At 40.3% G+C, this 21,556-nt stretch overlaps 1 protein-coding gene across 2 annotated transcripts in view; it reads right to left on the bottom strand.

Annotated features, from left to right (window-relative positions):
• SHOC2 (SHOC2 leucine rich repeat scaffold protein) overlaps positions 1 to 21,556 on the bottom strand; it is a 70,319-nt gene that overhangs the window by 30,563 nt on the left and 18,200 nt on the right. For both annotated transcript variants that reach the window (XM_065672243.1, XM_065672242.1), the window contains exon 2: positions 10,329 to 11,266. In XM_065672243.1, coding sequence (XP_065528315.1) covers positions 10,329 to 11,031 — 703 coding nt within the window. In that variant the 5' untranslated portion in view covers positions 11,032 to 11,266. The remainder of the gene's footprint in view (positions 1 to 10,328; positions 11,267 to 21,556) is intronic.

Raw genomic sequence — 21,556 nt, 5'->3', positions numbered from 1 at the left:
AAATGTGCTGCAGCACAAAATCAGCCTTACCCAGAAAGTGATTTACTAAGGAAAAACCCATTCCTGTTCACCACACGGACAACTAACTCCTGCATCACATCACCAGAGGACTGTTGGAACACCCAAAATCACTGGAGCAAGGAAATGACTACTTTAGGGAAGTACTAAACACAGGTAAAATGAACTTTTTGCTGCAAGTAATGTTTGAATTAGACAAATCTAAAGCTCACAGTAGTAAATAAAGGATTCCCTATGGATTACTTGCAACTGAATAGAAGGGACAAGCTGCCTCAGGACATTTCAACAAATAAACTAGGAAGGTGCTGGAGTTTGGGGTTAGTTGGGTTTTGGGGGTGGTTTTTGCCCTCCTTTTGTTTTAATACTATATTGCACTGTAATTGCAAAGGACAAAAGAGTTAAGGCTCAAAGTCTGCCAAGGAGGCAGGCAGAAATCACATGTACTAGCTGGCTTGACAATAAAAGATTCTGAAGTAAAAGTAATGCCCATACGAAATACATAAAGCAGTTTATAAATAACCTTCATAAAAGTTAGTTACACCCTATGATGCAGTTTGTAAAAACCTTAATGTCTACAAGATTAAGAAAGCAGCCAATTCACATATATTTTTCAGAGAAAATAGTCTGTGAAGACTCCCAACCACCTTCCAGTTAAAAACATTGTTAAAAATACAGCTAAGTATATACCTCAACAAGCCTAAAGAAAGGTGGGGTGAGCAATCACCTCACAGTTGTTCTCATAGGCAAAGACTAAATGTTATAGTATGACGAAGCTAAATATACCCGCTGAAAAACCCCAGCCTTACGAAATGACTAATATTTTCTGCATAATGAGGCAGAATTATAGTCCTGTGACATGGCCAACCTTGAAAGCCTGTTATGACAAGAGGGCCAAGGTACATGCCCTGACTTACATAACTCTGAAAATTCTGCTTGGCCATTTAAAAACCCAAATACAGCTTCATTAAAAAAATACACAAGTACACACGAATTAACAGTCATGTAGGGAGAGAGGCCAAGAGCAAAGAGGCTTCAGTGTCTCCTACCACTAATTCACTCGGTAGGCAACACTCTTGGATGGCAAACGCAATTTGTAATATAGCGTGTTTTCCACTGGATTAACTCTGTGCCTGCCCATACTTAAGCAGATTGAAAGTTATGAAATCCTTCATGACATGATAAATCCTGGGCCAGATGACACAGCAAGAGGATCAACACTCTTATGGAAAGTACAAGGAAGAGGGGAATGCAAATATTAGTGGGGCTTCAGGCTGCTGTGTCACAACATTGGTTGTAAGCTAATTTGTAAAGAATAATTATCTAAATCAGCAATGCTGGGAACAAGTTACAAACAGTTCAACTGATGTTGGTAGCTTTTCACCTCTCACTAGGTTCTCTATGGCAAAGGAATTTTACTGTGTGTATAAAACTCTTTGAAGTGGATGATCTTTAAGGTCCCTTCCAACCCAAACCATGCTATAAGTGATTTTAGAGAAAAATGAAGAACGCCTTTACAGTTTCAAGATCTTTTCGCTCTCTATAGGATCTGAGTACATCACTGTGACAGCCTGAACTTCTTGCTGTCATCACCAACTGCCCAACAGAACAGTTCAGCGAAGTGATTTTGAATTATTACCGTAGGACTATAACTTACACAGAAGAGTTCCTGAGTAGAAAGAATGCAATTTTAATATGGACACAAGTCATTTATGTACCAAGCTTGAAATATTCATATAAGTTAAAAAAAAAAGCAGAGTAATATATTTAGGATGTGCAGAATGCGCAAAAGGATTTAGTCATGGGAACCACTCGAAAACACAGAAGCTGAGCTCAACTGAAAAGAAAGATTCAAAATCTCATCTAAAACAAGTTTCAACAAGACACAACAGCAAAACACTTACTTATTGCTTATAACTGAAAGTAACAAATATAAATAAAATTAAAAACATGTTCAAACAACACTTTAAACATGTGAAACGTGTAGAAGAAAGTGTCTTAGCAAGGGCTCGAGGCAGGATTTGAGGTGGGCAGCAGAATAAACCAGCAGGAACCTCAAGACGTGCCAAGAGAAAGGTAAAGGCTTGCACCTAGCACGGAATAACCCTGGAAAGCGGTACACAGCCTCACACCAGCCAATGAGGAAACAGGTCTGCAGGGAAGGACCAGGGGGTCCTGCTGAAGCCCAACCTGGGGTCACATCTTGGATGCTGTCCATTTTGAGTGTGGAACAAGTGTGCTCGTCCTCAAACAATAAAGGCTAACCACCATTAGCATGAGCAGCCTAAGGAAAGTGGTTATCTCTCTCTGTTCAGCAGTCACAAAGGTATTTAAACAGTTAAACTGCAGCACTGACATATTAAAAAGGAAAAAAAAAAAGAAAGCAAGCTGGACTTCTAACAAGTTCTCAGTATTTACTGGAATTACACTTGGGGCATCATCCCAGTAAGCTCTGCAAGCAGATCAAAAAGGCAGGACTACTTAATCATTATCCTAAAGCCAGTGTGAAGCAAATGCAATCAGGAGGAATTTGACGAGCTGACAAGACAAAAGTGTATCCCCACAAAAGCCCTCACAGGAATCAGAACTCGCACACCAAAACTAAAGTTGGCCAAAATTAAGTTCTTCACCCTCCCTGCAGCTCAAGAAAGCAACTAAGACTGGATCAAATAAGCACTGACTTCTAGGGAACAACACACACATATCAATGTCTATATTTACTCCACTTCTGTTCACAACTTCACGCTTTTATCCCATTAGAATACAACAATATAAGATTTTTCTCAGCTGCCGCATTTACAGACATTAGCATGCCAACTAAGCACAGGAACTTGGTTTCCTTCAAACTGCTGAAACAGAAAAAGGGGTTCTTAGATACAAATAATATAACAAAATATCTCTATATATTGTCAGATCAGCTGAAAAAAAGGGGAAATGAAATTCAGAGCATCACTGAAAAGCTTTGTAACTAACAAGTCATTTAATAAGGGGGCACTACATTCAGCATGGCTTGAGCAGACATGAACTAATGCAGCTGCACACATCTGGTTTGCTGTCTGTGCTACTGAAAACCAAGCAGGTGCAAGTGTTCTGAAAAAAAGTTTAAAAGTAGTGAAGAAACCACAAATGATCTAAATATTGGGTAGATGGGGGAAGGGAAGAACAGAAGAGAGTCTCAGAGACATTCCAAGTATGGTGTAGGCAGATTCCCTGAATTACTATCTAAAAATATTTCCCTTGCGGAACAGCCCTGACCAGATTCTCCATAGAATAAGAGTTGCATTCACAGACAGAAAATACAATATTTGGAGTCTCAAGAAACTTGCAGAAACTACGCAAATGTAGCTTCAACTGTGTTGGCAATATTAGTTCTAGTTGAGCTGTGTATGATGACAAAAATGCCCAACACTGGTATAAGGTGCAACCTTGTCTTCACAAAGAAAGTATCATAAACTTGATTGCACAGTACAATTCCTTCAACACAACATGAAGGAATGCAATAAAACTCTCGATACAAGAAATGCAAAAGGCTTGCTTAAGAAATTGAAGTGCTTGCCTGGCCTCATCCCAAGACAGTTCCTCTGGTTTTCATCCCTCTCATGCTGACTGACTCAAAGCATTTGCATTCTTCTATTCTAATCTTCAACTTTTTGATCTCAGTGGAATGGACAATTTACCAGATATGGTGATGAAGCTGGAGTCTACCTTGTGACCTCAATTCCACAATTATCCCTCCGGATTGTGTTTTGGCAAAGCTTTCACATGGAATTCTTTCTGTTAAGGTTTTATTTCCTGAATACCACTAGAGATTCAACAGCCAAGTGAACAGGTAAGTTCTGCTTTTGCACTCCCTTAAGTATATAAATTCAGTATCTGCGTAATAGTGACCTTTTAGTCAAGACCAACATTCAAAGCAAACTTGTGGACCTTTGCTAAAGGATGTAAAGCATTTATAGGAGCTTAAAGGGAATAAATGGTCAAGTCCTTGGAAGAAGTCTACTGAAAAGGACTAGAGACAAGCTGCACCAGGCTTGGGGAATCCCTGATACATGAATAGCTGGATCTGGGAAAGGAGTCAGGTTAAGCCCCATATATACACTTATCCTGGTCTTACGCAGTTTGCTTAGGGCTACTGGCAGAAGCAGGATTCCGGGCAAGATCCACACTGAAAATTTATCACCATTGTTAAGCAGAATACAATGTGTAAGAAAGACTGGGTTCACAAGAGCAACACAGAATAGCTTTGCCATCACAAAACTTGCATCAATGAATTCTTACTACATCATAACAGAAAATTGCTTCAGGAAGATGGGGCTGACCTGATGCTACCCAGACTCCAAAGCTACACAGGGTTTTGTGGAACAAGACACGGATAACAGGGTGAAAGGGGAGAAAAAGAATTATTCTGAAAATATAATCTGATGAATTTTCAATGGCTCTTTGCAGACATCCTTCTTCAAACCACTCACAGTGCACTTCACATGCTCTTATACCATGTGAGCAACCCTACCTGTAAGGCTTCACAAGACAGCTGCAGCAAGGCAAGCTGATTTAACAGCTCAGTACACACAGAAGTGGCAGTCCTGCTCTTTGTTCCAGTTCATGCTCTCCTACACTCCTCCTCCTCCACCAGTTCAAGTCTTATCTGAAACTCCACTGATTTCAACTAATGTAATAGATAACAAAAGTAGCAAAACCACTAATATTTCCCTGGTGGTTTAATGAGATAAATCAGCTCCCCAAGGAACGGCTCAGATGAGAGAGGCAGGAGTGAGCAATTAGGAAGAGGCAAATGGAGACTGCCCCTTTTCAGCATCACGAAGCTATTGCACATCAGCACAGCCACTTAATGAAAACACCCCCTAATCCAGCTACTCTTGAACAGAGCTTTTGGCTAATCACGGGAAAATAAAAACACCCAGACCTCAGAATATGTTTACAGCTAAATGGATTTTTAAGTATTTTTAGATCTTATTCTAAATAAATCCATTTATATTTTAAAATACAATGCATATCAAGACCTCAGCTTGCTATGCAGTCTATTAGAATTGTTTCAATCACATTAAAAATGTACAAGCAATACATATGTTGTTGCTGGAAAAGTGTTAAGAGAAGTCTAATAAATGACTAGTAGAAATTATTTGCTATGTACCTGGAGCCTGAACTTGCCAAGTTACTAAAAGAATATTCTTCCAAATTACAGGTAATTTCTTCATTTTTTGTTTACTAAGTGAGTTTAGTTAAGTAAACTACTATTTAAAAGTAAGAGGCCTTCTAAATATTGAAAAGACAGGAAACCTATAATGGAGCAACTGGATGCAAGGGTATGAGAGGCGCTGCTTTCTGAGAGGAAAAAAGAGACCAGAAACACACCTATTTACTAAACTAGAGATAACAACACTTCCTCTTTCTCACTAAAGCCTTTGGGTTTAAATGCAAAGCAACTTTCCCCCAGTGTAGTTACCTCATTTAAGTTTGTGCTGTTTAACTACTAAAGACAGTTTAAAGCCCAAAATAGAATCAAACTTGAGATTACTTCCCAGCAGCAAAGTGCTGGTAGGTTCACTTCTAGATCTTCCTCAAGACCATACACACAGTAAGAGGTCAGTCCTTTAAATGCAGTTTCCAGGACCAATTAAAATCTGACCAACTATGGGTTCTGCAAACAAAATTTCGTTAAATGCTTTATCTTCACTAAGACTTTTAAGAAATGTTTCAGAGTTAGTTTCAGGTTTCCCTAAAAGGAATCTATTTCTAACATTACTGTTACATGCACAGCAAGTGGTAGATGCTCTAGATAAGCATTTCTAGAAACTTATTTGGAAACCACATGACCAAAGTATCGTTTCTACATGTCATCCATCAAATAAGAAACACTACTACAGGATTGAAGGCTATAAATTCAAACTGTAAGAAATAACAAGGGGAGATTCTGACGACCTCAGACCAACAGAATTAGCAGGAAACATTAACAAAAGGCATGAAAGTAAAAGGCCTGAAAACAGACAAATAGAAAGTGATTTGAAACAGTATCAGTGAAATACAAATCAGTTTGTCATCAAGAGTTTTCTCCAAAAATATGGAAGATTTAGTTTATTCAGTCTAGTCAACCTAGATTCCATGAAGATGTCTGATGTAGTAACATGCAGAAAATAACTAGTGACAGATGACTAGTAGATGTGGTCAAGATACCCAAGGAACTGACTACAACTTGCTATGCATGCAGCGGGACTGAAAGCAAGGTATCAATTTGGATGGAGGTTACCTCTCCGGGACTCCTAAGAATCCCCCTCAAGACAAATCTTGTAGTGTCTTCAGCAATGACTTAGAAAGCAAGGGTTATCTAGCAAGCTAGAGGCATTAGACAAAACAAGTAACTAAAAATAATGGAAACTATGAAATTCAGTAGTATAAAAAAGAGTATACTTCTACCAGGATCTCAGGGTTGACTTCTGGTGGAGAGGGAGAACACAGAAGATAAGAGTGCAGATGTCTTAGGTGGTCACAAGAGCATTTGTATAAGTCTAATGCAGTTCCAATATGATCCAGATTCACAGACAGTTATCTCCAGCACAAAGAGAGAAACTCTCATCTAGAATGGTATATTCAAACTAACCAAGCATGCCCAGTGTTCAAAAGATAAGACAATACAGAAAACGGCTAGCAGGGTGACAAAAGAAATGAAGATTTTATGCAAGATTAAAAATCACGCTCTTGAGTAATGGCTGCTGTCGGTACATACAGTGTGAGAGCAAATGTAAGCAACAGAGGGAAACTGCTGCGTCTAAGAGCAGTGAAACATCACTGTCACAAAACATCAGAGACATGCTGGGTGTTGGAAGAAAAGTCTCAAATATCAGAGCACTTAAGACTCCAGAGCTCACTTTCAATTCCTTTTAATGACAGCAGAAGAAAAATAAGATATATTTTATAAGGCTGGAGACTAAAGATTACTATAAACAAAATTAAATGGGATGATTGCTTACAAATCAGGTGAGCCTTTACTTTAAAGCAGCAAGGTCCTAAAGCTGGAAAGCCTTTTTATAATTATACAGAACTGGTATTTTGTGTTCAGTGGTAGAAAAAGCCATCACAAGTCTCCAGCACCAGGGTAAGACTTTCATTCCTTTACACTCAGTGTGGTTCCTTGAGGGAACAGAGGCAACATCCCATCTTTCAGGCTGAAGCCTGGGTGTTTTTTGTCCAGGGCAATTTTCTGTAGCACATCTACCCCCAAAAGACAAAGTAAAGAAACCCAGGATTCTTTGCATAGCTGCACACCAAATGAGGGACATGAACACATCGCAGCTAACTGCTGCAAGCTTCTTCCTTGCTGGACAAGTCAGCAGGTTACACAACCACTGGATTTTTAAACACATGAACAAGCATACTAGCTTACCATCAGATATGCGAGCCTTAGGCCCTGGAACAATGGGGTATTTTTAACAAGAATTCGAAATGCTCCACATGATATTGCTTTATAAAAGATAATGGCCTCATTTTACTTCCCGCTTTGCAGCAACAAAAATTTCTATGTTGTTTACAAGTTGATAAGTGTATTTGCTTGCATATAGTATTTACAAACTGTGTTATAAACAGACAAGGGATTAAAATCATTGGGACCTAAAAGGCAAGTTTGTCCCAAAGTGCACCATGTGAAATATAGAGAAGCAATGAATGTTTAAAGAAACAGACAAATTCCATTGGAAAGTAAGAAATACACTTCTCAGCAGCTTCATTTTTCAGCTGTGTTTCCAACTCAAACATTTTGTCCTTGTAGACAACAAAAATACATGAAAGTGAGTGAACAGAAATCAGTTACAAAAGTGAAACTACTGTCTGCTTTTACTACTGGAGGAAAAAGGTTTTCCAGTGCCTGTTCTGTGTGTTTTGGCAGTTAAAACTATTTGCATTACTTGAACTTAGAAATCTTTTAATTAATTTATTTTTCAACTGCAATTGTAGGCCACTCAATTAGAGAAATCTGCTTTGAATAAAACGGGATGTTGCTGAACATAGTGATTTCCCTTCAAAAATTCTTCTGAGGGTGACAGTCGTCTTGCATTTGTGCTTCTAAAATGCCTTCCACAACAAGGTGCTGACTTGTAACAAGGAACATGGGCATTATCACAATACAAATAAAGGCAGGACTAACTGCTGGGTACAAAGAAGTAGTTAATGTTCTCAGGCTGTGGTTTGACAGAGAACTGAGAACGCTGCCAGTATGCATATCAAGAATAATGCAAAAGAAGCAAACCACATGAAATCCTTCATTATACATATATCAACTAAATTTCTCTATAAAGCTGTTACACGAGCTCTTTCAAGACTATAGTGAACAAAAACACAGAGAAATTACATACTTGAATGCAAACTTTACCATGAGAATTCAACAAACAAAACGGTTAAGAACCAAAGATGTCCCAGCAGAAACAATGGCAGCAGCAGCAAACACCTACAAAAAAGGGCAACCCCAAAATGCTACAGCTCACAGAAGCTTTTTCTTCATACATTATTACTAAATTTATGCTGTTGTATCCCCAGACAAAGCTCAGAAGCTGACTCTTTGCTAGATTACATTTAGAAACTGAGCCACAAACAGACCCAAGTAAAGTATTGACAATCGTGTAATACAACTCAGCCAGCTAAATCAGCCACAATTTCTTCAACATATGTAGAAACATGTGGTTATGTTGGGGGGCTTTTTGCAAACATCAACCCCATAGTTTCCAGGATTATTCTTTGATTAGTGAAAGGTTCAAAGAGTCTGTTGGACTTAAACAGAACTGTCAAAACAGGTCAAAATTGCAATTCCTCAGTTCTCCCAGGGGAAATCCCCAGGACTGCCGAGATGCACGTGCCAACACAAAGATCGTGTTGATCAGAAAACATACCACATTAACCATTTAATTTTTGCCTAGCAAACCAGTGTTTCCATGGCTATAGCAGAATCCACTCTAACAGCTGTGCCAAAGACTCAGACCAACAGCTAACAGCCTCACTGCCTTTCTCCATTCCTGCTGTCACAGAAACCATCTGTCCTGAACATTGCTGGTACCATGATCAGCAGTTTCAGACATGCCCAGGAGTCCCTGCCACCAGGAACATGTTATCTTACGTATCTTTCATACCAAGGTGCAGGAAAAAGAGGCAAACACTGCCGACTTATAAAGATCTGTTAGGGATCCAAGCAAGAGCATTTCCCAAGCTTTGCAAAATTAGTGAGCACAGGGGCCAACTTGTAACACTTCACGTACTCATGCACTGGCTGGGCTAACAGGAAAAAGCCCTGCATCAGCTTTTAAAAACAGGGCACAGGAATTATTACTCATAGTGTTACAAGGGTTTTTACAAGGGTTTTTTTTCCACACTTGAAGAAAGTTGAAGCAGTTAACTGCGTTAAGTTTTATGATTCCCCTTTCCCTAGAGGGACTAAGCTATGCTTGCATTTAAAAAACTGGTGATACATAGGAAAAACACAGTGACGAATCGCCCTTTTATGAGGGACACACATTGTCCAAATACTGCTGGAGAACAGTGTGATAGAGAGATGTTTTCCATGAAGCAGAACCTATTAGGAACAACTTGAGTTCTTAACATATAGTTATTCCAGCACCTTTTTATAATAACCTATTTAAATTAATAAGCCACTTTCATACTATTTACCACCTTTCAAACTTCTGTAACTAAGTTTGGAAAAACAAATATTCATTAAAAAGTCCTAAGAATCATCAGCCATGCATATAACATTTGGTCACTTTATATTAAAAGTCTGTGTATTAATATATTCATGACTTACAATAGGTAGAGGCTTTCACGAATCATTAACCTACATTATTAACTGTTACAGCATCCAACAGCTTGCTCACGGTAACAGCATGTAGCTACCTATTCTACCTTGTATTACCATGGTCACACGCCTGTGTAACAGGCCGTAATGTGTTTATAACTTGCAACAGTTCATAAATGATTTATAAAGAAATCCTGAAATATGCCCCTATACCTTTTTTTTGTAGTTGTTAAACCATCTGGGCTCTGAAGACACAATATGTGAAAGCACAAGGCAAAGATGAAAACAAGATACATGTGATTTTAAGATGATGGATGAAGAAAAAGGGCATGATTTAAAGAGAAATATGCAAGGTATTGATCACTCTTAATATAACCTAACATTGCAATATGATCAAAAGCATAATTTCATGAAGTTTTAAATGGGCAGCTGGAGAAATTAAGCGGCAGTTTCTGTATACATCATTGAACCACAACCCAAACACAAGCACAGAATTGAACTTTCAGTCAGTGTAATCGCTTACCAATTTCAGCAGGTAGTTGCTTGATTTTGTTCTCTCGTATGCTAAGCATGGTGAGCTTTGACAAGTTTTTGATATCCTTTTCCACAGTAGTTATACGATTAAAGCGTAGATAAAGAGTGGCGAGAGAGCTTAGCCTATACACCACCGAAGGGATTTCTCTAAGTTTGTTATGCCGCAGGTCAAGCATGCGCAGCTTCTTCAAGTTATCAAGAGAGTCAGGCAAACTGGTGAGTGAGTTTTCACTCAGCGCCAGTGTCATCAGGTTCACAAGACAACCCACCTCTGCCGGGAGGGACTGCAGTTTGTTACTGTATAAATAAAGTTCTGTTAACTGCGTTAGCTCTTTGATAGCTGATGGAAGCATGTGTATAGACCTCTTGGATAAGTCCAAGCGCATTGAATTCTCTTCCCGGCATTTATTTAGCTCTTTGATCACTTCAGCATTGCTGGATTTTTTGCGGGTACCTGTGGCCGGATTAGGTCTTTTTATCGTATTGTCCACTGAAAAAGCTACCCCAGGCTGCGTGCTACTGGAGTCCTTCTTTCCATCTTTGGCATCTTTCCCTTTGGTCTTAGGCTCCTTTTCTTTGCTCTCTTTCCCAAATCCTCCAGAGGCTTTGGCCTCCTTCTCCCTTTCTTTTGATGATGGGACTTTTGGATCCTTCTCTTTACAGTCCTTTTCTTTTCCTAGATTACTACTCATGGTGACTCAATGTTTAGCAAGCACCACATGAAATCCGTTTCTGAAGTTCACAAGAATAATTCACTGCTGAAGCAACAAGGATCCTTAAAATATGCAAGCACTGAACCAAGGGAGGAGCTTCGGAGGTGCGATACCCATTTGCTACATATTGGTTCTGAAGGCACTCTTTCCTAATCCTGGTATCAGGAGATTCACCTCTGGAGATTAGAAGGTCAAATGCTCCGTATTAGTATTTCTGGAACACAGAGAGAAGAGAAGCCAAAGTTAGTGTAAATATAAAACTTAACTTCCAGTTAAATGTTGGACATTTCTACATCAAGCCTGTGCTCACTAACCCAGGTTAATGATTTGTCCTTTTCTTCAACTGTCAATGAAAAACCCAGTGCTATAGCAAAAATACTACACACACAGCCCAGAGGACCCACTGTGGTAGAAGAGCTATACTAACTACTATACCTTAGCGAAGAAAAATTAGTTCTTAAACATTAACACTGCTTTTAGTACTACATTTGAGTCACCATCTTACATCTTAGCTAGCTCTCAGCATAGCACTCTGGTTCTCAACAGAAATAATCTCTCTCCCCTCCATGCCAAATCAGTTAATAAAGATCTGCTGTAATTTTAAGTGCCTGTCTCTTCAAACAAACCTGTACAGGCTTATTCTTTCAGCACCAAAGAGTCTCACTTCGATCTACAATGAAATCTAATATGCGCCTGTAACACGAACACTTCGCCTCCAGATCTCCCTCCTGACCGGCTCTGAACCACACGGCTCTGCTTTTAACGTGGAGCAGAATGTTGCCACCAGCTTCACTGCTTTGAAGATGCAAATATGAGAGTTTTTAAAATAAACCTATCAAAAAGTCAACTGAAACCTCAGAAGAAATAATATATTATGCTTCAAGAAAAGCAAAATTATGAAGGAATTTCTCATGAGAGTAGGATATAACATATCTTTAGACAGTATCTTGAATTCTTCCCCCCTCAATGACTATAATGCAGCCTAATGAGTGAACAGATGTCTGAAACCTATAGAGCCCCATTTACATTTTTACAAAATCATCATGTATCATAAAAAGTAGCTTTGCTTCATGTTGTAATTCAAAACACAACATGCCCAAGGACTTCAGGACTCTGAATACTCTGGAGAGGTTTTTGAATGTATCCTTGTGGAAGAAAATAAATGGTCAGTCAATGGCAACAATAATTTCATATCTCCATGTTAGTCCACCTTTTAGCCTAGAGCCAGCTTTCATTCATCAATGAAGAAAGTTTGTATCTCAGAAGAATACCTTCTTTCCCCAGCCACCTGAGCTATGTTAAATTACCCTCAACACCTCTAAAACAGCTGTGTCACTGTCCCAGCATCCCAGCTTCTGCACAAGTTCATAAAGTTCATAATCAAAATCAATTAAATAATAATTTGCATGCTTAAACCATCAGCAAGTACTACAGATACAACCATTTCTTCAGCAAAGCTCAACTATTTTTAACTGCAGTTATGCTATGTACACTTGCCTTCAAGTATAAACACGTGCTCAGAGAACACAGGAGAGCAGACTTTGCTCAATATTTGTTCAGATTGAAAAAAACAAGTGAAGAAAATCTATTTAAGGATGGTAAGAAGGGCAGGCCACTTTACCTCGGCTGCAAATCACGCTGTTTAGTAACAAAGCTCAAAAGAAAACCTCACCCAGGAGGTGGCTTCCAGTCCTTCGCCCTGATTCATTACCGCTACAGTGTCACAAAGCATGTGCTCCAAACCCCATGATATCAAAACCCACGCCGCCTCCAGTTACTGTGTTCTGGACAATTCTCTTGTAAAGGACCATGGCCGTTTGCTAGCAGCAGCAAGCAACAGCTTTTAACTTGGATGCTTTCTCCAAGACCAAGTTCTCTAAAGCAGCACAAGCCAGGTCCTTAGTGCTTCCTTAAGATTCCCACCCAGCTTTTACACCATCCATTAACCTGACCTATCCTCAAGATTACTAACCTCACCACATTATATATGAAAACTCATTCTCAGCACTGCGTAATCTACATGCTCGTAAAAACTTCAGCAATAGAAAACGTAGTGACTCGAAGTGCAAAAACGCAGCTGACTAAAGGGTGGGAGCCTGAAACGCCTGACAACTTGTTTTCAGAGTGAAAGGTAACACAAAGAATCCAGAACACAGTTTCTACATCCTGGTAACACACAGAGAACTCAGCCATGTAGCAGTGCCAGACAGCTACTGCTCCTCATCAAGCCCCTCAAGCACAAAATACTCAAAGGACTGCTGCTCTCATGAGCTTTCAGCGTAATCAAATTTAGGACCCACCAAGAGATTTGTTTCATTTCTGATGTGCACAGCAGCTGAAGGAGGTTTTGAAAGAGCCTCAGAAAGACAAGACGGCTGGAGATTAGTACTGCTGAAAGCAGCTCGGTATTGCACATGCTCCAAATAACCTGCACGCATTTCACTGTCTTCATTAGCAATTACTTTAATTGTACCTAAAAAAAAAAAAAAAAAAAAAGCAGGGGGTGTCTCCCTGTTTCAACATACAGTTTAACATTTCGTTTTCTAGGAAGGAACAAAAAATGTTCTGCCTATACAAAAGAATAAAAATTGAAAAGTCATTAGAAACATCACCAGAAATACATAAAATTGAGAGCAATACAAAGGGTCATGACCAGAGACTTCAACATGGCCTCACAGTTAAAGAGGCTATGAGGCAGTCAATTTGCAGGCAAGCCACAGGCAGCCGTGGTTTCCTAACACACTGAAACTGGAGCCAAGCTCGCAGTGCAGCAGGCCTTCAAAATACACTCCCTGTTCACTGACAGAAGGCTAACAGTTAACAGCACTGCACCTATGTCATTTTTATGTCTTTACTGAGGGTTTTGATTACTGTTCAAGCTGCAAAATGTATTTAAAACAGCTTGAGAAGGTTTAGCTTTTTTCTTTCCATGGAATTTCTCTAATACCTAGAATAACTACAACTCGGACTTACAAGAAGAAAAAGCTTATGATGAGACCTTTATCAGATGAAACACAACAACAGCTAATGCAGGGGAATCACATCAAAGAAAATGCCTCACCTCTCCAGAGTCCAAGATACCTCTAAGACACCAGCATCTCCCTTTTCCCCAGCCGGCTCAACAGGGCTGAGATTCCCCATAGCAGAAGAACCCAGCAGGTACCTGCCAGGTTTCACCTAGTTACTCCATGAACCAGTAAACTCCTCTGCCATGAGCAACATCTGTGTCTCAACGCAAATTACTCTCAGCATCCCTGCAACCCTTCTTCCACTCTATTTCAGGAGGAAAAGGTCCCAGCAAGTACAAGATCCAGGACAGAAGGGTAATTCATGAGACAATCCTTTATCTTCCTACAAGGCCATAGTTGCCACACATCACCAACTTCCACAAGCAGAAGAAGTCCAAGCAAGAAGGCTCCCTTACTAAGTAGTGCTGACTTACCCCCAGAATGGCCAAATCTGTGAAACAACTACTCTGGACTGTCCTGGACAGTATGATATTCTTTTATCATAACACAGAGACAGCACAAGACCTAAACAACTACACAAAAATCCTATTTCTAGCATTTCAAAAGTTTTATAACCCAATTTTGTAAGTTTTTATAACAAATTTGCCATTGCAACCTATCTAAAATTAACATATTTGCATGCAATATAAATGAGAATACATCTCCGATGTTGCATGCTCTCAGTACACAGGACTAAAATCTTTCCATTTCGTACATTAACGACCAAGTCTTGAGACAAAACTCAAAAGGGCAACTATGCTCAGAACTCCATAATCTTACCAACAAGTATACAATTTAAATGCTCAACTTCACGTAAGCAGCCCTACAGAACTTTTCAGCCTACTGCAGATCATTTGAGCTGATGGGGCTACTCACATACATCAAGTTAAGCACGTATGTAAACTTCGGGCAGACATGAGCATAATCACATATATTACAGAGGAAGCTAAATATGTTTCAAAAGGTTTTTCATATTTTTTAAGCCCTTTTGGTTAAGGGACAAGAGCCACCATTAGCTCTCAACTACAGTCGAACAAGCATTCATTGTGTCCCAAAAGGAGAGCTTCTTTTAGAGATATTTTTAGCAAAAGGAAATTCAGCTAAATTAGCCAGTTCTGCCAACTACTTCCATTTTCCAATGCTGTTCAAACTCACTTCCTGTCAATAATAATTGACATAAAAAACATTTAACTATTAGGTCTTGGAGAACCTGGAAAACTTAGTAAGACTCTTGCTCTGCACAGTATATGAAGGCAAATAAAACTTTTAGAGAAGTTAAAGAAAATTATCTCTTCCATGTTCCAAATATTTTTTTTTGTAAGTAAAACATTTGTAAATAGCTATAAATAACCAGCATCACAGTTCTGATTCACTCCTTCTGATATCTGTAACTGTCCAAACTCCAGAAACACAACTTCAGCCTAACCTGCATCACCCTCCTTAGCTGCCTCTAAAAGAAAAAGACATTGATCTTGGCTATTTTACTAATTACCTTTTTTAAATATATACAAGTAATGAAAAAGAGATTTCAGTTACCCTGAGCAACACAACCCAAAACATTTAGGCAATAAATGCTTTACTAAAAAAACATGGTAATGAAGAAACAATCATGATTCTAGGAATAATACTAAACTAATCACCTGGTAATACACATAGTGATGCTTCCTGGTCATTACCTAATATAATGAGGCTTGAGATAAAGGATTTCACCCAGCTGCTATTCAAAGAAGGCTGTAAAAGATTAACTATTTAACTCACTACTGCAGAGTAGTTTTACTACCCCATTCCCCCCCAAATAATCCACTGCCACTATTCACAGTTTAGTAAAGACTTTGACCCAATTACATCTTTTAATGTTGATTTTGTATGAACAAATTGTTGAACGGGTTGTATGTAGCTCTGTAATGAAATGCCAAGAGGCGTTTTCTGCCCTAGTGCTGGGGTGCCCAAACCCCAGGTTCCAAGGGAAGCCAGCCAGCAGGAATGGCCAAAGCTCACCAAGGTGGCAGCACCAAAGACCCATTGCACGTCTTGCTGCTCCTGCCCCAGGATGGTGGCACCCCTCCAGGAAAGGCTGTCCCCACATGAGTTACCCTCAGCAGTCCCTCAGCAATTAGAGGATGAGTAACACATCTTGTGAGTTGCAAGTATATGAAAGTTTCCTGTATGTTCACAGAGATGGCTTGAAATAAAAATAATTTCATTGACATAAAATATCCCCCCACCGCTGAAACTGCTCAAAATCTTTGTTAGCAACACGGACAGAGGGATTGTGTGTGCCCTCAGCAAGTTTGCTGACAACACCAAGCTGTGTGGTGCAGTTGACACACTGGAGGGAAGGAATGCCATCTTGAGAGGTAAGCCTGAGTGAACGACATGAAGTTCGACAAGAGCAAGAGCAAGGCCCCACACATGGGTTGCAGCAATCCTGAGCACAACTGCACACTGGGTGGAGACTGGATTGACAGCAGCCCCAAGGAGGATGACCTGGGGGTGTTGGCTGATGAAAAGCTCAACGTAAAATGGCAGTGTGCGCTCGCAGCCCAGAAAGCCAACCGTATCCTGGGCTACAGGAGCGTGACCAGCAGGTCAAGGGAGGTGATCCTGCCCCTCTATTCTGCTCTTGTGACACCCCACCTGAAGTACTGGGTTCAGTTCTGGGGCCCCACACATAGGCAGGACATGGACATGCTGGAGTGAGTCCAGAGGAGGCCAAAAAGATGATCAGAGAGCTGAAGCATCTCTCGCATGGAGACAGGCTGAGAGATTTGCGGGTGTTCAGCCTGGAGAAGAAAAGACTTATCGGAGACCTTGTAACGGCCTCCCATTACTTAAAGGGGTTCTGCAAAAATGCTGGAGAGGGACTTTATACAGGAGGTTATAGAGACAGGACAAGAAGGAATGGCCTTAAACTGAAAGAGGAGAAATTTAGATTAGACATTAAGAAGAAGTTCTTCCCTACGAGGGTGCAGAGGCGCTGGCACAGGGTGCCCAGAGAAGCTGTGGCTGCCCCATCCCTGGCAGTGTTCAAGGCCACGTTGGACACAGGGGCTTGGGTCAACCTGCTCTAGTGGAAGGTGCCCCTGCCCATGGCAGGGGGCTGGAACTGAATGAGCTTTAAGGTCCCTTCCAACACAAACCATTCTGTGGTTCTATGAAGTATTTCCCTCTCAAGTGACAAGACTAACCAACAGCAGTTTCTTCTGCTAAAGGAAAATCATCATGGCACATTATGTTACAAAATGGTCACTTTACAGCTACACTTAAACATCTACTGGTTCCTGCTGTTTCAGTAGACAAAACAGGCACTTTAAATCATAAACATTTCTAATACTCAAAGCATGTGATATTGAAGACATCACTTTCACTAAGGCCTATATACATGACACTGAAATGAAATACAACTTTACTTCTTCTGTAATGTAGCAGGAACCCTACAGGCCCGCATTTGAACAGAAAATTCTGTACTGTGTGCATAATTTTAAATCCTGGAATAGAAACTATTTTTCTCTTTGTTCTGTGTTTGTACTAAGCTTAACCCAAAGGGTGCACGTCATGGCCAGTGCTTTTTAACCCAAGTAACAAAAGAAGATCATTCCAAATATTAAACATGTCAAAGAAGTAAGGAATCATCTCATACAAGGCACTCTGAAGTAAGCAGACAGCGATTCCACTACATAATCAAAAAGTCTTGAGATTGCACGTCTGATCGAGGAAAGTCTAGTCAGTCAGACCTAAGTTACTTTTAACAACAAGACAGAGTTCAAATGATATCCAGTAATTGCAGCGATAAACAAACAACAGAAAATATCTACCTTCCCAGGAGTATTTACCTTTTGCTTAGGATAGCATGGGATATATGAAAAACACTTCATATTCTACTGCACCACAAACATGAACACATCAATAAGCAATGGATGAAACTCAAAGTTCAGCCCAAGCGGCTACGACGACTTTCCATTCTCAATCCCACATATGCAAAAAAAGATGGTCACCACTTTCATTTCAAAACCCAAATAGCTTAAGCCAACGAGTCACTTGCAAACAAAGCACATTCTGTCCTACAATTTGCTAGCTTCAAACATCTGAGCTACAGAGTTTTCATCTGCATAAGTGCATTTCAGCTTCTGCCACTGCAGCCACCACAGACCAGCTGGGAGCAAACTGCTGAATCAGTCACAGCGCGGTTGCATGGCTCCTCTGAACACAAAACCTCATTGAGAGGTATGGAGACTGCACGGAACAGCCAGCCATCGCTCCACCACAGATCAAACACATCACCTAATCTATCTCGACAGAAGTAGTGCTCCTGAAACATGCCAGCTAGAGACTTTCTCTTCTTTGGTAAGAAAACCCCTTGATTTTAGAGTACAAGGTGGTCAATGGCAGCAGCTGTAATGGTTCTTGGAGCCAGTTGTGATGATAGCTGGTTTGTTCAACAGAGAAGGCTGACAATTAAATTCATCTTGGTCCTGTAAATGAATGGCCAGCAGATGGTAATTTAAAGACTACCAGCGTAGCTTGATTCCAAAGTATCTGCATATGACCCCACTTTCCTCCCCAGTCCCTTCTCACATCAAGGTAACTGCTTGCTGCCTCCCTGCACACACAGCCCAAGCCTGTGGAGCTGGATAAGTGAGGAGGCCTGATAGCCCCACTAAGCCCTTTAGGATATCTTCATCTACCAAACGACTGCAACCAAGACCACTCTCTGCCTCCTTACTGCTTCCCTAGCTGCAGAAGAGCTGAGCACAACCCAGTCTCACATCCGAGCAAAACCTGGAGGTCGAAGGAATGACTGAAGAAAGATCAGACCAAGGGGGCAACAACTAGACCACTTCTGAAGGCTTGTTTATGCTTCACTTGTGGTTTCTTAAATCTGCAGGCACATCTGTAACTGTAGGCACCTAATTACAATCCTACCTGCAATTAAAGCTGAAGTTACTATAAATAAGCAAATCAGTTCCAAGAGGTGTTTGGAGGTTGATCACTTTGTGCTTGCAGAACCAGACACATCTCCCAGGACATCCCATCCTGGCTTCCGACACAACCATGCCCTTCCACAGCAAACAGAACATTGCTATTGGTTTCAAAGCTTTCAAATCCATCTTTTCATTCACTTGTCACCAGATTTGTTGCTTTCTGGAAGTATTTCACTGCACTAAATGCCAGGTCACATATCAAAGTCCAGATCCATCATGACAAAAAGGTTCCACGCTAGCAGACAGAAAGTCACCTACGCCTTAAGTTCCTAGGGGGTAGAAGTAATCTTTTGTGCTCCACCTTTTGAACTCATCCAGCAAGTACAAAAATATACATTGTGTGATTCATTCTGTGCACTCCAATATTATTTTTATAAAGCATTTCATTTCTCTCCTTTATGGGGGAAAAAAAAAAAAAACAACACTAGATTTTGGCCAAGCTATAAAATACCATTTCATGTTTTCGTAGAAACAGACTCTAAGAACAAGTACAAAGCATTCTCCTAACTCCATGTGGTAGCTTATTTTAATATGTAAAAAGGTACTTTCTGCATGTGTGGCCCCCCAGCATGTACCTTTTGAGCTGCATGTCTCCGTTGCCATGGTAACTCACCATATCAGCAGGCTCTATAATGCTGCATAATACATGAAATTTAAAAATCCTAATTTGCTTGATGGAACACATTCCTGAGTCTTAGTACAGGTCCTAATAACTAGATATGCCTAAAAAAAGGCTATTGTAAATAGACATATTATTCTAGGAAAAAACAGGGGTTTTGGGACTACCCAAATTCTGCATCTATAGTGGGGTACAACCTTCTTTCCACAAAGGGAAGTGCTCCAAATCTACCCAATACCCTCCTCTGAATAAAGATGACCCTGCTGTGGCAAAAAGTTACATTCTATTGCTAAAAAAACCCTCACTATTAGCACTATTACTACTCTGGTGCTACAATTCAGATCCCTCAAGAGTTCTCATAAACAAAGGAAGCAGCCTGCCATACAGAGCTTTGCTACACATGTGACAGAAAACGGCTCTGGTCCCCAAAGGTGACAATGCAAACTTCAAACCAGCATCAAATATTGTTCTTTTATTCATCATTTCTTCTGAGCAATACAAACAACATATCAAAACAAACCCAACCAAACAGGAGACAAAACATGATGGGCAGGAGAAAAAGCAAACGCACAAAACATCAATAGAGTAATATATTACCTACTGATTAGCTGTATTACTAAGAACTTATGTAGATCCTATAAAAATTAGGACAAACAACATGTCAAATCCCATCTCAGCTAAATAAAACGTTGCTCTATTGCTACCTAGGGTAGCATCCTACCCTGCCTCCTACCAGCTGCAGAGAGTTATCTGGCAAAATAGTAAAAACGGTTTATTGCAGCACCTCCCTTTGCTTCTTTGTCTCTGAATTTCGTGCAATAAGCTCGCTCATCTTCAGCATGCTTTTATGTAATAATTATGACCGTTTCACAAAGTTCAGTGCTGGATGACTCTCAGGCCCTTCCATTTTCTGGTCTTAATTAGTGCCTGCATTAAGTCACAAGATCCCTTTGCAGAGGGTTTCTGTGTTAGGAAAAAAGCCTATCTAAAAATCAACTTAAAGTGTGCTTTTAACACAATTCTGAACATGAAAAGGACTGATGACTCTACCTTCCATGTTCTAGCAGACAAAGCCACAATAACTACATATGGCAGCTTGGCACTGCACAGTATCTGGCCGCTGTTCCATTTTTTGTCTAGCTAAGATAATTTGCAGTTCTTGATCTGAAGCTAAGATGAGAAAAGCCTGGATATATTTGTTTTATTGAACACCTAGTTTAAATATAACTAAAGTATAGAAACAGATATATGCAGTAACATTTATTTTTCACCTAAAATACATGAGCTTGGAAGATATACAAGTGTCTAGTAAAGTCCAAGAACATACATATCTATCCACAAGTTTCCAATTATAAATCTCCTCACTTCTAGAACTCGGTTAACATACTTTGCATCTGACCTGCTCCCAGAAAATAAATACCCCTTTGAGAAGATCAACATTCTGGGTGTTGGTTGATGAGAAACTTGACATGAGCCAGCAGTGTGCACTCGCAGCCCAGAAAGCCAACCGTATCCTGGGCTGCATCAAAAGGAGCGTGACCAGCAGGTCGAAGGAGGTGATCCTGCCCCTCTACTCTGCTCTTGTGAGACCTCACCTGGAGCATTGTGTGCAGTTCTGGTGTCCTCAACATAAAAAGGACATGGAACTGCTGAAACAAGTCCAGAGGAGGGCCACGAGGATGATCAGGGGACTGGAGCACCTCCCGTATGAAGACAGGCTGAGGAAGTTGGGGCTGTTCAGCCTGGAGAAGAGAAGGCTGCGTGGGGACCTCATAGCAGCCTTCCAGTATCTGAAGGGGGCCTGTAAGGATGCTGGGGAGGGACTCTTTGTCAGGGACTGTAGTGACAGGACAAGGGATAACGGGTTAAAACTTAAACAGGGGAAGTTCAGGTTA

This window comes from Lathamus discolor, chromosome 3 (genome assembly GCF_037157495.1).
Source record: "Lathamus discolor isolate bLatDis1 chromosome 3, bLatDis1.hap1, whole genome shotgun sequence".
NCBI classification, from domain to species: domain Eukaryota; kingdom Metazoa; phylum Chordata; class Aves; order Psittaciformes; family Psittacidae; genus Lathamus; species Lathamus discolor.
Note: the sequence above shows the minus strand (reverse complement) of the source record. Positions and strands in the feature narration are given on the sequence as shown.